Source organism: Rhinolophus sinicus, linkage group LG01 (genome assembly GCF_036562045.2).
Source record: "Rhinolophus sinicus isolate RSC01 linkage group LG01, ASM3656204v1, whole genome shotgun sequence".
Classification (NCBI taxonomy): Eukaryota; Metazoa; Chordata; class Mammalia; order Chiroptera; family Rhinolophidae; genus Rhinolophus; species Rhinolophus sinicus.
The window spans coordinates 48558681-48573955 of NC_133751.1; the positions used below are offsets into that span (position 1 = coordinate 48558681).

The following is a 15275-nucleotide window of genomic DNA, read 5'->3' on the forward strand; positions in this document are numbered from 1 at the left end:
AACTAAAGACATTCACAAAAGAGGACTTCCAGAACTGCTTCAGAAAGTGGCAAGAATGATGGGGTAAGTGTGTTCGAAGTGAAGGAGAGTATTTTCAAGGGGATTAATGGCAATGTGTCTTTTACTGTAATAAAATTTTTTTATTTAAACCTTCACCGCATTGTTTGATCACACCTTGTAAGTACTTGCTCTAGGATTTGTGGGTGGAAATATAGTGTTCATTAATATCATCCTGAAGAGATGCTGGGAAGAAATGGACATCCAAGATATTTTAAAGAATGGAGAGGTAGAGATTACTGGGACATCCAAAATCTCAGAATTTAGGGCACGGAATAATGTTACTAGGCCTTGTCATCCTTTGAAACTGTGTTATCTTTGAGGTTTTTAATTTTGAAATTCGGTTGGCTAACCATAACAACCCCCCATTCCTCTACTTCCATTAAACGTCTTCTTTGATGTCATCAAGACCAAGTCTCTTGATCCTTCCTAGTCTCCCGGTCTCCGAGAGTAGTCCTGTTTCACTTCAGTCCCGTTGTATTGTGCAGTCAGAGATTTCTTCTGAACTTTCTGTTGAAGTATAACATATGTATATAAGAAGCTCCTGTTGTGCCCCTTCTGTACCCAACCCCGGGATAATAACTGTCCTAACTTATACGAGCACTGATTAACTTGCCTGCTTTGAATGTCATATAAATGGAATTATACAGTATGTGCTTTTGGGTGTCTGACTTATCTCCCTCAATATTGTATCTTTAGATTCATTCAGATTTTGCATGTAATTGTTCATCCATTCCCACAGTTTTGTGAAATTATGTATATACCATTATTTATTCATTCTACTGTTAATGGGCGTTTGTGTAATTTCCCTTTTCTGGCTACTATCAAAAGTGGTGCTATGAATATTCTTATTCATGTGTGTATGAGCTATACATACATATACATACGCACAGACATTTCTGTGGGGTATAAACCTAGGAGTAGAATTTCTGGGTCATTAGGTATGGGTATGTTGAGCTTTGGTGGATATTGCCACAAGTTTTTCAAAGTGGTTGTAATAATATATACTTCCAGCAGCAATATATGGGAGTTCTGGTTACCATGTATTCACCAACTTTTGAATTTTTCTCCCTTTTTTACTTATTCTTTCTTGTAGGGGTGTAGTGGTATTACATCATAATTTTAATCTCAATTTCCCTGAAGACTGATGAAAATGGGTATCTTGATATATATTTTGGCCATTTGGATATCTCTTTTGTGTGTGAATTGCCTTTTTATCTCTTTGCCACTTTTCTGTTGAATTGTGTCTTTTTTAGAACTTATTATAGGAGCTGTTTATACAGAGGGTGCCAGAAAAATGTATACATATTTTAAGAAAGGTAAAAAACTGTATTAAAATTGTAATACTCAATATATACCATCACGTTGGACTCAATATATGCCGTCGCGTTTGAATACAAGTCACATTTGACTTCTGCAATTACAAGAGGTGCTCAAAGTGGTTACCATCAGTGTCATTTTAATACAGTTTTTTCCTTTCTTAAAATGTGTATACATTTTTTTTTGGCACTGTCTGTATGGAATGGATATACGCCCTTTATTAGATATATGTATTGCAAATATCTTCTTCCGTTCTCTGGGTTACTTTCATTCTGTTAATGATTTCTTTTGATGATCAGGAGTTCTTAATGTAGTTCAGCTTATTAGGTTTTTCCATTATGGTTAGTTTTTCTGTGTGTCCTATTTTAAGAAAATTTTGCAACTTCTAAGGTCCTGATGATGCTATCTTATTTATTTGTTTGTTTGTTTATTTATTTATTTATTTATTTATTTATTTTTAAATCTTTATTGTCCTACCTTTCACAGTTATATTTGCAATTCATCTGGGATTTTTTTTTGTGTGTGATGGTGTGAGGTATGAGCCAGCACCATTTCCTGAAAAGAGTATTCTTTTCTGTGGAGTCACTTTTGTTTTAAGTCAGGTGATTATATATGTAGGCCTGATTCCATTGGTCTTTCTATACTTGCTCTACTATCACATCCTAATGTTTGAACCTTTATAATAGGCCTTGATATCTAGTGGTTTCAATATTCCAGCTTTATTGTTGTTCTTCAAGATTGCCTTCCTAATTCTTGGTCTTTTGCATGTGCATTATAGAATCACGTTATTAGTTTACACACACACACACACACACACCAGCTGAAATTTAATAGTAAATTGTACACTTCAGTTTGGGAGAATTGATATCTCTACTGTGTAGCTACTAATTTTAAATTCAGCCTTACTGATACCCTCAATTCTGTTTTTTCCTTCACTTTTCCTTTGACTTATCCTGTAAGTTCTCAACCCTGGCTTAATTTAACTGATCTGATTTCTTTGATCATGTCCCTAGGCTGCTTAAGAAAATCAAATGAGATTCTGATTGACTCCCTTGTTTAAGACCTTTGTGCTATAGTTCTTATTTCTAAATTATTTCTTTTCCCTTTTCCTACAGCAGTTCCAATCTTGAACAGCTTTCAAGGAATATGATATTAATATCTCCTTGGTAATCCTAACACTCTTCTTAGCAGATTTGTGTGTGGAGGTACATGAATTGCAGTTGGAAATATGGGCCTAAACATCAAGAGAAATGCCAATACTGAAGATATAGATTTTGGAGTCATTAGCATGACATGAGACTTGAAGCTATAGGTATGGATTAGCTTGTTCATATAGGAAGTGTGTGGAGTAGGAAGAGAAGAGAGCTAAGCATCTAATCTGGGGAACAACATTTAAAGGTTGAGCTGAGGAGAAAATAGAGAACATTGCCTGATAGAAGAGGCCACATAAGCTGGAGGAGTACCAGAAAAAGAGATGCTCTGGAAACCATGGGAAGAGGAAGTTTCGAGAAGTAGGGAGTGGTCAGTGGTGTTAACTGCATAGAGGTCAAGAGCATGCTGACTGAAAATGGATTTGGCTAGGAGTTTCAGCAAAGGTAGTAGTTTGTAGCTAGTAATAGGTGGAGAAAGTGGAGATAATGAGTATGGTCTGTTTTCTTAAGAACATTGATGGAAATGCTAAGGCAGGAGGCAATCCAGCTGAAGGAGGAGGTATGATCACAACATTTTTCTTTAATGTCTGTCACTCAGAATCCACTTGTTCAAAGATAAACTCCTTATTCTGCTTTATCTGCTATTCTTCTACTTTCTTATCTCAATTAGTTGTATCCTTTTGTCTAGTTGCTCAAGCTGGAAACCTTGGAATCTTTTTCTTTTTTTTAAAAGATTTTTATTGGGGAAGGGGAACAGGACTTTATTGGGGAACAGTGTGTACTTCCAGGACTTTTTCCAAGTCAAGTTGTTGTCCTTTCAATCTTAGTTGTGGAGGGTGCCATTCAGCTTCAGGTTGTTGTCCTTTCAATCTTAGTTGTGGAGGGCACAGCTCAGCTCCAGGTCCAGTTGCTGCTGTTAGTTGCAGGGGGTGCAGCCCACCATCCCTTGTGGGAGTCGAACCGGCAACCTTGTGGTTGAGAGCCCACTGGCCCATGTGGGAATCGAACCGGCAGCCTGAAGAGTTAAGAGCACGGAGCTCCAACCGCCTGAGCCAGGCCGGCCCCAACCTTGGAATCTTTGACTTCTTCTTTAACCCCTTACCCCCTCCAGTCAATGGTAACCAGGGACTTAGGATTTTTATGTCAGTAATGTCTCTTTCATTATACCTTCCCTTGACCTCTTCTGTTGCATTCCTAGGCTGGACTTTCCTCTCTTTCCTTGACATTACAATAGCCTTCTTACTGGTTCTTAATAGTCTCCCTGCCTCCGTTTTCCCCTCTGTCCTCATCCATCTTCACACTGCCTCATTTATGTTTCTAAAACATTGTTCCCATCATGTGTGTCCACTTAAAAAATCTCAGTTGGCTTCCCACTGCTCAGTATATATAGTGTACTAAATCATTAAATAAATGGGTACTAATTATATGTCAGGCATTGTACCAGGCGCTAGGGATACAGTTATGGGCAAGATAGACATGGGCCCTTCTGTCATCTAGCTTAATGGAATATAAGGTTTTTTATAGTTCAGGTCCTAGTTTTTCTTTCTGGGATCACCTCCAACTCCTACTCACATATTCCAATCATTTTGGACTACTTCTTTTTCCCTGGGCAAAAATCGATATTATGAAATCACTGTGTTTCCACTTGCTATTTCCAACCCAGAATGCTTTTCTTGTGTCTGCTTGTCATGTTTTCATCGTATGCTATTTATAGTCAGGTGGTATTTGTTTTCTTCTAGTTAGCCTTGGCTCTTAACTAGTAAAGCATCTATACAGATTTGAATTTTAAGAAGTATTCTGCAGCTAACAATAATCTGCAAAACTGCTCCTGCTTCTTCCTCCTACAAGAAAGAAATTTTTAGAGTGAACTCTTTGTAGAAGGAGATAATCTATCTAGAGTTGAAATTTAATTCTGTACTATGCCTCTCTGGTCAATAACAGTGCATGGAAAAGAGGTGAAAGCAGAAATAAGCATGTGAATGTTTTGGAGAAACCCATTGATGCTCTGACTGATCTCATAGAGATTTGGAATTTGGAATTTATTGATCTATATTCTTCCAACTTAGACTGATGATGAAGAAGAGTCTTTTGTTCTCGAGGATCCTACATTGTTAAACATTGATACTATTGATTCTCACTCCTATGATACTTCATCTGTGGCAAGTTCAGACAGTGGTGACAGGACCAACTTGAAAAGGTAAGTATATAGTCATTTAAATCACACTTGCATATGGTTGAAATATTTGATCATTTAAGATGTAAATATCTCTTTATAGTACAGTGTGGTCTGCTGAAGCCCTGCATAGGAAGTAGAAGGCCTACTTGGGTGGAAATAATATGCTTATTAGACCCTAAAAAGTTTGACATTGTTGAGGGGAGAGGATAAAAAGGTGGATGCCATGACCAGTGTCTTGTGTACCCTCAGTAGGAAGCCATAATAACAGCCAGGGACTCCCAGAAGCAGTAGAGCCCTTGGAGGGAGCACAGATTAAACTTGGCACAGTAGTTTACTTCACCACTCTTCTGTTGCCTGCCCTCCTCACCCCTCCTTCCCACTCTAAGGTCAGCTCCAGCGTTCCTTCATCTTCTTGGAATGGATTCAGAGGAGAGTAACAAAGATGATTAAAGATTTGGGAAAAGGACTTCTAACCCTAAATAAGTTCATTTTGGCTGCTTTTCATCTTCCAAATTCTTGGAGAGCACATGAAAAGGAAAGAGAATTGGAGGAAGCATAATGTAAATACTTCATTGAATTCATGTGTAACTTTAAAGTTGATAAAGTTGTCTTTGTATTTTTCCTTTTTTCTTAAATTTTGCCGCTATCAGTGCTGTCTTCTTTAGGTTGTCAGCTCTTATGGGATAGGGGCCATTGCTGGATGTATTAACCTGTTCATTACTATTTCCTACAAATAGATAACTTAAATTTTTTTTCAGCTTTTTTGAGATATAATTGACATACAACATTGTATAGATTTAAGGTATACAATGTGATTCTTTGATATGCATATATATTGTGAAATGATTACCATGATAGGGTTAGTTAACACCTCGATCACCTCACATAATTGCCATTTCTTTTTGTGATGAGAACATTTAATAAGATCCACTCTCTAAGCAACTTTCAAGTGTATAATACTATTGTTAGCTATAGTTATGCTGTACATTAGACCCCCAGAACTTATTCATCTTATAACTGGAAGTTTATACCCTTTGATCAATATCTCTTCATTTCCCCCACTCCCCAGACCCTGGCAACTACTATTCTATTCTCTGTTTCTATGACGTTGGCATTTTTAGATTCCACATTTGAGATCGTACAGTATTTATCTTTCTCTGTCTGACTTATTTCACGCAGCTTAATGCCCTCAGGGTCCATCTATGTTGTTACAAATGGCAGGATTTCCTACTTTCTCATGGTTGAATAATATTCCTTGGGTGTGTGTGTGTGTGTGTGTGTGTGTGTGTGTGTGTGTGTGTGTGTGTGTGTGTATACCACATCTTCTTTATCCATTCATCTGTAGATGGACAGTTAGGTTGTTTCTATGTCTTGGTGATTGTGAATAATGCTGCAATGAACATGGGAGTACAGATGTTTCTTTGACATAGTGGTTTCATTTCCTTTGGTATTATACCCAGAGATAGGATTGCTGGGTCATATAGTAGTTCTATTTTTAATTTTTTTGAGGAACATTCATACTGTTTTCCATAATGGCTGTACTAATTTATATTCCTGCCAACAGTACGTGAGTGTTCCCTTTTCTCTAGATCCTCACCAACACTTACTTGTCTTTTTGATAATAGCCATCCTAACTGGTGTGGTTTTGATTTTTATTTTCCTGGTGATTAGTGATGTTGGAGCATCTTTTCATGTACCTGTTGGCCATCTATATGTCTTTTTTGGAAAAATGTCTATTCAGGTCCTCTGCCCATTTTTTTAATGTGGATTTTTTTTTTTTTTTTTTTTTTGCGTAGAGTTGTAAGAGTTCCTTATATATTTTGGATATTAACCCTCATCAGATAGATGGTTTTCAGATATTTTCTCCTATTCTGTAGGTTGCCTTTTCCTTTTGTTGAATATTTCGTTTGCTCTGCAAAAGCTTTTTAGTTTGATGTAGTCCTATTTATTTATATTTGCTTTTGTTGCTTGTGCTTTTGGTGTCATACACAAAATGCTGTTGCCAAAACCAGTCAACAAACTTTTCCCCTATGTTTTCTTCTATGAGTTTTATGATTTCAGGTCTTATGTTTAAATCTTTAATCCATTTAATCCATTTAATTTTTGTGAGTGGTATAAGAAGGGGCATAATTTATTCTTCTGCATGTGATCATCCAGTTTTCCCAACACCATTTATTGGGGAGAGTATTCTTTCCCCATCGATTATTCTTGGCTCCTTTGTCAAATACTAGTTGACCATATATGCAAGTGTTTATTTCTGGGCTCTCAATTCTGTTCCATTGGTTTATGTGTCTGTTTTTATGCCAGTACCATACTGTTTTGACTACTGTAGCTTTGTAATAGACTTTGAAATCAGGAAGTATGATGCCTCCAGCTTTGTTCCTCTTTCTCAAGATTACTTTGGCTAATTGGGGTCAGTCGCAATTCTATATATTAACAATAAAATGTCTAAAAAAGTAATAAAACAATTCCATTTACAATAGCATCAAAAAGAATAAAGTACTCAGGAATAAGTTTAATCAAGGAGGTGAAAGATCTATACACTGAAAATTATAAGACAGTGATGAAATAAGTGAAGACACAAATAAATGGAAAGAGATCCCATGTTAATAGATAAATACCATTAAAATGTCCATACTACCCAAAGCAATATATATAGATTCAGTGCAATCCCTATCAAAATCCCAATGACATTTTTCAGAAATAAACAATCCTAAAATTTGTATGGAAACACCATAAATTAAATGTTTTTGATGATATGGTCACTACCCGCTTAAAAGTTACGGTGTCTTCTTTTTGCCTATATGATGTCAGAATTCTTTTGCATGGCACCAGTCTGGACGCTGTGTACCATTTTGACTTAATCTCTAAGCTCTCCCACTCCCATCCTCCCGGTTCATGCCTTTTGTGGACTCACATTCCCCCCACACACTGTGTACCTTTGCATCTTTATATTTCTGCTCATGCTTTTTTGTAGCCTGACAGACTCCTAGTTATCCATCCAGGCCAGATCTGACGTTCCTCTCTTTTCTGTAGCTGTCCCTGATGTCCCCCCAATAAACAAGGATTAAACTCTTCTTTATTTCATTTCTATAGGGCTTTATTCATTTTTCTTTTCTAACATTTATCCTTTAAGAGTGAGTTTCTTCTTAGTTCGTCTGACTAGGCTATGAAGTCCTTGAAAGTAGGAAGCTTGACTTTTATTATTTTTGTATCTCCAGAGTATACTTTTAGTCACACAGAGTAGGAACTCAACATTTGGTAAAAGTTTAAAAATTATTTTTTGTATGATGATGAGTAGGGTGAGTAGAAGGAGTGGTTAGTAGGAGCGGTAGAGGATGAGTAATGAGGGGGGAATTTTAGGTGGTTGGTTGAAGAATGAGAGGTTGGTTATAGGCAGGAAGAGGGCAAGAAAGGTGGGCAAGTGTGGCAGGCTGGGAGAAGTGGTGCAGACACGGAGGGCAGGAGGAATGCTCTATAGGCAATCTTCTAGTGAGTAGTAGACTCCCTTGCTATATTACTTAAGGTGGGCAAGGAACAGTTTGGATCAGTGAAGAAAGAATGACAGTTTTATTTTCCTGCTTGTGCTTCTCTGAGGTTCAAAGTGGATGTAGTACAACATTTAATGTGGGGCAGTTAGACTCTTTATACCTCTTTGGAAAACAGAGCTCACCAATAACACACAGTGGTTTTTTTCCTGCTTTCCTTATTTTTATGAGTTTTTTTTCCTTTCAAAGCTTAAGAACCTGCCTTTTAAATTTGTTTCTGTTCGTAAATGTTTTCTTTGCTTTTTAGGAAGAAGAAACTGCCTGATTCTTTTTCGCTCCATGGATCAGTTATGCGACATTCACTTTTGAAGGGGATTTCTGCTCAGATAGTGTCTGCAGCTGTAAGTATTTTGTTCTCTTCCCCCTGCTTTATAACCTGCGATGGCATAATGAAGCAGGAATGAGCGGAAAACAAAGCACAGCACTTCTCTTGGCCTGAGGCTTAAAAAAATAGAATCTGGCTTCATGAGTTTCGTGTGATTATTTTTGACTCATAAGATCTGGCTACACATCTTGACACAGAAATTAGTGCAGCCATGAAATGAAGGTCTGCTCAGAGTCTCGGGTGTGCCTAAACGAAATATGGCAGCAAGCCTAAAAGAAACACTATCTGCCTTTTCTTCAAATTCCTTTTCAGTTTAGTTGCCATCGTGTGTATTTGGTTGAGGTAGAGTGTTTGTTTTTTTAGTCTTTTCATATGGAGAAATGATTGTTCAGAATCTTTTACAACTGAGTTATTTATTTCATAATTCACAAAGTCTTTTCATGTACCTTATTTCATTTACTCTTACAACTTTGAAAGTAGGGAAAGCCATGTCCTATTTTCAAATGAGAAGGCAGGCTTAGAGAGGTGATATTAACTTGTCTTACATCATTGGGTTAGGAGATAGCAGAACAATTACTCAAAATTGGGTTTTCTGGGTCTCAGTCTCGTGTTCTTTGTTGTGAAATGGAGGTGTTATCGGTGAATGTGGCCAGTGTATAATGGCTGAAACAGAATATCTGTGGTCTCTTTTGAAAATGATTTAGAGCACTAGGTTAATGCAAAAATATTTAATAGTTCATTGAGATAATAGATGCTGATTCTGGTATGTTTTGTATGTAAAATAATCTTTGACCTCAAAGCCTATAGTTTTATGTAATTTTTCAATTTTAGTATAGTTTTTCAATTTTGGTTTTCTGAATTTAATATATACATTCTGTTTATAATATTGTTATTAATAGTAATACTAATAACAGATTGCTACCCCAAGAACTTTGATGTGTTTTTATGTTCTTTGCATGAAGTTTAATTGGTATTTTGCATATTCAGTTTGGACAAAATTTTGATTTTTCAGGAGGGTAAGAGATTGATACAGAAGTGGCATTATGACACCAAAACCACATTGCAGTTTTCAGGTTTATTAAAGAAAGCTCTTTTTGCAGATGCCAAAAGACAAAAAAAAAAGGAAAAAAAGAAAGTAAGAAATAAAAAACAGAGAGAGAGGGAGGGAGGGGGAGAGCGAGAGCGAGAGTGAGCGAGGGAGAGAGAGAGGGAGAGAGAGGGAGAGAGAGGGAGAGAACAGGCAAGAGAGAGCAATCTCTGTGGGCAATTGATATACCAGCTCATATATCATGAAGTCAATTTAAATAGAGAGATAGTCAAGCAAGGGAGGAAACCTGGGCAATTGTCCTTCCTCTTTTAGGTGGAGAGTAACTCATATTTGCTAGAATGGGAACCACCTGTTGAGGATTACATTTCCATGACGTTTTCTGAATTTAATCCTTATGTAGGTGATGAAATTCATTCCTTTCAAAATCAAAATGAACCAGAACAGTCATTTGACCCACCTGTGTAGTTTAAAAATATTTTGAATAATGGAGACTGAACTAAAACTCAGACACTGAACAATGATTAGATAAATCTGTTATTTAAAAGGATTTCTTCTCCCTCTTGAAAAGGAGGGAAAAATTCTAATAAATCCCAGAGTGTTTGCATTCTCTTCTTATTTCATTGCTATGGCTGAGCTCCTGTGGTATGTAAAATGAAAACTGCTTTTCCTGGGACAGTTTTCATCCTCTGCCTTCCTACTTTGGGATTACCAGCGCAATTTAAATCGTATGCTTTTCTGTGATGGTTGGTTTATGAACATGTGAAAACTAGTTATATTTTGGGGTGTATCTCCTGAATAGTTGCTGAGTAGTGCCTTCAGCCATGTGGACAGTGATGCTCGCAGGGCCGCCTCGGGCCTTGATCATCAGGGCTTTTGTCATCCGTACCTGGAGAACACTCGCGAAAGATGAACTTTCGGAGTTGGGAACCTCATTGTTTAATTTTGGAAGGCTCTTCAAAGTGATGTGACATGTGACTGTATTTAAAATGAATTCAAATGAATTTTTAAATGACATTTGTCATTTGTATGATTACCTAAGATAAAAGAGATACCTTACCATAGTGTTTTTTTCAAAATGTGCCTAATGCATAAGAATCTCCTGGGGTGCTTATTTCCTGGCACCACCCCAGGCCTACTCACTTGGACTCTCTAGCAGGGTAGCATAGGGAACCGCAGTTTAACAGGGATTCTGGCGATTCTAATACACGCTGGCTTTTGAGCACCACGACCCCAAGATGTTGCAACATCAGTACTAAAATTCTGTAATCTCTAAAGTACTTCCCATGTCTGTGGGTTTTTTTAGCTCTTCAAGTTAGTTGACTTCTGGTTTCATTATGCAGGTTTCATTTTGAATCTCCTTTATGACGTTCATCTGCTGTCTCTTTTTTTTTCCTATCTGGGACACAAATCAATCATTTACCAAATATTTGTTGCATGCTTTGTGATTGTGGAGCATTGTGCTAGGCAAGCTTTATGCACGCACATATCCACGCAAAGCTGGTGTGTCCTGCTGCCCAGGATCTTGTACACAGCAGACTTGGTGATTGTTCCTTATTCCCATGCAGTGAAGAAAGTTTAAGTTAGTTCCTGGGATGCTCTGTAAAACTGGATAAAACAGATTCTGCCTTCCGAGAGATTATGATAACTAACTGACCATATCGCTAGGGACAGACAGAGAAAAGAAATGTAGACGTGATATAAAGAGCCTGGCCTGGGACTTGGAAGCCCTGAGTTTGAGACATAGTTCTACTATTTGCTGAATAATCTTGGGCAAGTCATTTAAGCTCTCTGAAATTTCTATTAATCTGGAAAATCCTAATCCTACCTGTTTTATCTACCTCTCCCGGTTTGAAAATCAAGTAGTGTAATATATGTATGTGAAAGGTCTTTGCTAATACGGTGGTAATTATTGTAAGCCATTACTATTATTTAAAGCTATAGAAGCATCAAATAGATAGCCTTACTTTTATATGATACTTTACATTTAGTTTGATCCTCAGGACAACTCATTGAGGTAGATAGGGCAGTATATGCTATTTCCTTGAACAGATGAGGAGACTAATATCCAGAAGGGTTAGGTGGTTTTCCCAAGGTGATACAGTTACTGGTAAGGAGTTGGAACTAGCACTTAATTTATAATTTTCTTATGCTTGAGTACTGACTGAATATTCCCTGCTCAGCTTTTGTTGAGAGGTTATTGCATAGTCTCCTGGATAAGAAGCTCCTACTTAGAGTAAGAATATCTTTAGCATATGTTTGCCTTTTTAAAAACCTTTATGTACTCCTTCCCTTTTGACTCATAGTATTTATGCTTTATTCACATTATTGAAAATGCAACCTCTTTCCTCTTTTCCTGTACATTTTCATTTATAATCAGTACCTCTCTTGAAGTATCTCTTGCTCTTTATATTTTGTTGGTATGCAAGTACATATACAACTTCTGTAGTTTCTCTTAGTTGGGAGCAAAAACGAAGGTTCTACCTCTTCTCTGAATTGACTTGGATCAAAGTATATGTAAAGAGCAGCCTTATATCATTTTCTGTTTTATAATGAGAGTATCTTTTCAAGTACTTTTTTTGTTCTAAATTTCATTTAGGACAAAGTAGATGCTGGCTTGCCTACAGCAATTGTAAGTATACTTTAAATAATCCTTTAAAGGTAAGCTTTTTATTTGATTGGGTTTTTTTAAAACATTTATTCCTCTAATGTTTAAAGTAATTACCTAAATTATTGTGATAATAAATTTATAAGTCATTTATTGCCAGTAATCAGGTTTAAAATTTATCCATGTTGAATGTTCTCTTTCTAGTGTATTGTTACTGTCAAGCTGTTGTTTGGGAAGTGTATAGTGGAATAACGATTAGCACTTTGCGGGTTATTTGTGTATGGTTCTACACTGGCCAAATAAATTTGCTCCTTCTGTGATATGGCCTCTCTTTGGTTAGAGGGAGTGGAGAATAGTATATGGTAAAATCACTTTGTGGTAAATGGTACATTTAACAGCTTTGAACTCGATTGCCAAGCTGGCTAAGTCAGTCTGTGGAGTGATTATAGAGAACTGGGGCATGTTGGAAGCACACTAGTGCCCTCTTTTCCCGACTACTTCTAGCTGCCTCCTGTAGCTTTCTTATTAGTTAGTTAATTGGTGAGGAAGTTGGCTGAATTTTGAACATTTCTAGTGCCTTTTGGCTCTTGGGACTAAACTAGAGAAGAGCTTTCTAATCTCTTCTCCACACCTCATAGGAGGTTCTTGGTTGGGTAGCATAAGTGCCTCTTACTTTGTCTGGACCCTTGAGTTTTTAAAAAATTGCTTTAGAGGAAGGTAAGTGTCATGTTTTTGCCTATAATGTTGAAAACGTGTATTTTGATATCGTTACCCTCAGACTAAATTTAGAGGGATTCCCAGAAATAAAATGCCCTGCGTTTCATTTCTCATTTTGCTTCCTAGATGAAATTGTCCTTATTTGTAATAGTTGGTATGTCATCTGGTGCCTAAAGGAAGGAAAACCAGCAAATTCAACTCTGCTTATTTCAAGATCCTTGATGTAATATCTTAAAACATAATCTCCCCTTTTGTTCTCAGGCAGTATCCAGTCTGATAGCAGTGGGTACATCTCATGGATTGGCCTTAATATTTGGTAAATTTTCTGAATACTTTATTTTAAATATTAAGTATCCTTTTGGATTTATAATGTCCTTTAATCATAGTTTATATTGTGAACTTTATTTTCCTGGAAAGGACTTGAAAAGTAACAGTCAATATTTTTGTAGTTAAAAATTACTTGACTCAGATTCATTTTGTTTCTTGTTGCAAGTTTTATTTATGAGTTTATAAGCTATCATATCTGTTGACTCTCTGCAGACCTAGACAAAAAGAATATAAAGTTGAAAGGGTTGTCATCTTGTCTGCCTCCACTTGGTGGTGGTGGGGGTGGTTTTTGATCCTAAATCATATCTGAGTAATAGGTATTCTAGAAGATCTTTAGGAAAGAGGTTTCCAGGCATTCTCAATAATTTTCTCTCACTGTCAATAAACTCTTTTTTCATTTCCACTGAAATCCCTCTAATATGAAAAAAGGTTTTAGTGCATAATCACATTTTTCTTGGTTGAGAAGATAATTAGTTTCATTTGTATGGTAGAGTTAGTCTTAAGTATTTTCTTATTTTTTTCTATCTGAGACAAAATAACCATAGTCTTTGGTTCTGAATTCAATACTATGACCAGAATATTTTGTTCTGTTTTTTAATTAAAAAACTATTAGATAATATTTTTCTGTCATTTTTGTGTTCTTCTCTGGATCTTAAGTTTTTTTCATCTCTCTTAACCGGAATTCCTGATGATAATGTATTTCATTAAGGAATCTACAGGATATCGTATAAGGATTACCTGGGAATACTTTAACAGCAGAACCACAATTTGACCTTTGCGGGCATTACATGTTTATTTACCATAGTGGTTATTTTTCCCTTGTTTTAGAGCAATATGACTTCCTGTTTATAAAATTTTCTGTTATGCCAAAAGCCTTATTTATTCATGTGGTTTTCACACCTAGTCTTTTCAAAGGTGATTGATTTAAATAAAATAGTTTTATTGTTTGGAGATGACAAGAATGGAAATAATGCAATTCTCCAGAGAACTATAGAATTGATTCTTTAAATAAGTTTTTTTTAATTCCCAAATTGAGATGTGTTCCTAATAGAAAACTTAGAAAACATAGGTAAGCAGAAGGTTGAAATATAAAATACCAAATTCTTCCATGCAGGAATAGTCCCTAATATTTTTGTATAGCCTTCCAATCTGTGTGTGTGTGTGTGTGTGTGTGTGTGTGTGTGTGTGTACATCCATATACCAATATGGGATCATACAATTTGTAACCTGCTTTTTCATTATAATGAACGTCTTTCTGTATAATTATATATTTATCTGTAACATCATTTTTAATGGCTACATAGTATTTTTTTAAAAATGGACTCACCATAATTTACTTAACCATTTCCTACTATAAGATATTTAGGTTGTTTCTAAACAAATAGGATAGTAATGGACATCTTTGTTACTACATTTTTGTGCACATGATTATTTCATTAAGACAGATTTGTAAAAGTGGATTTCCCGGGGTTAGGGTGTGAACATTTTAACCACTTCTGATGTGTATTGCCTAATTACCTTCTAGAAAGTTTTACCAGCTTGCTCTCCTATCAGGTGTAGGAATGCTTGTTTTTCCTATGGCTCCATACTTAGTGTTGGATTGATAGAATTTGGGGAAAGGGTTTTAAAAGGTCTTTTAGTGCATCCCGTTATTTTACATGTGAGGTGATTGAGAACCAGAGAGGATAAGTGACATGCACAGAGCCAAGGTTAGAATCAGGAATATGGAATCCTAGATCAGTGATTTCCACCACTCTGGGCAATTCTCCTATCCTGAGAGAAAAGGAGACAAATTCCAAGATATATGAAGTAAAGAATATATGAAGTAAACACTAAGGTGAATGGGGATAGAATATAATGCATGTTTATCTGGCAGCAGAATGCGTGTTGAGTTTTTGTTCCAACTTACCATTGCTTACTTTTCCTCAACTCCGCTTTAACATTCCCTTCTTACCATGAGGTTATAAAAATACGTGCCTGCTTGTAATCAAACCCATGTAG

The 15275-nt window shown here is 36.4% G+C and overlaps 1 protein-coding gene across 4 annotated transcripts in view; it reads left to right on the forward strand.

Annotated features, from left to right (window-relative positions):
- The window catches only part of VPS8 (VPS8 subunit of CORVET complex), a 242373-nt gene that overhangs the window by 17820 nt on the left and 209278 nt on the right, over positions 1–15275 (forward strand). For all 4 annotated transcript variants that reach the window (XM_019735832.2, XM_074328957.1, XM_074328952.1 and 1 more), the window contains 4 exons: positions 4595–4725; positions 8500–8593; positions 12222–12254; positions 13209–13263. In XM_019735832.2, coding sequence (XP_019591391.2) covers positions 4595–4725; positions 8500–8593; positions 12222–12254; positions 13209–13263 — 313 coding nt within the window. The remainder of the gene's footprint in view (positions 1–4594; positions 4726–8499; positions 8594–12221; positions 12255–13208; positions 13264–15275) is intronic.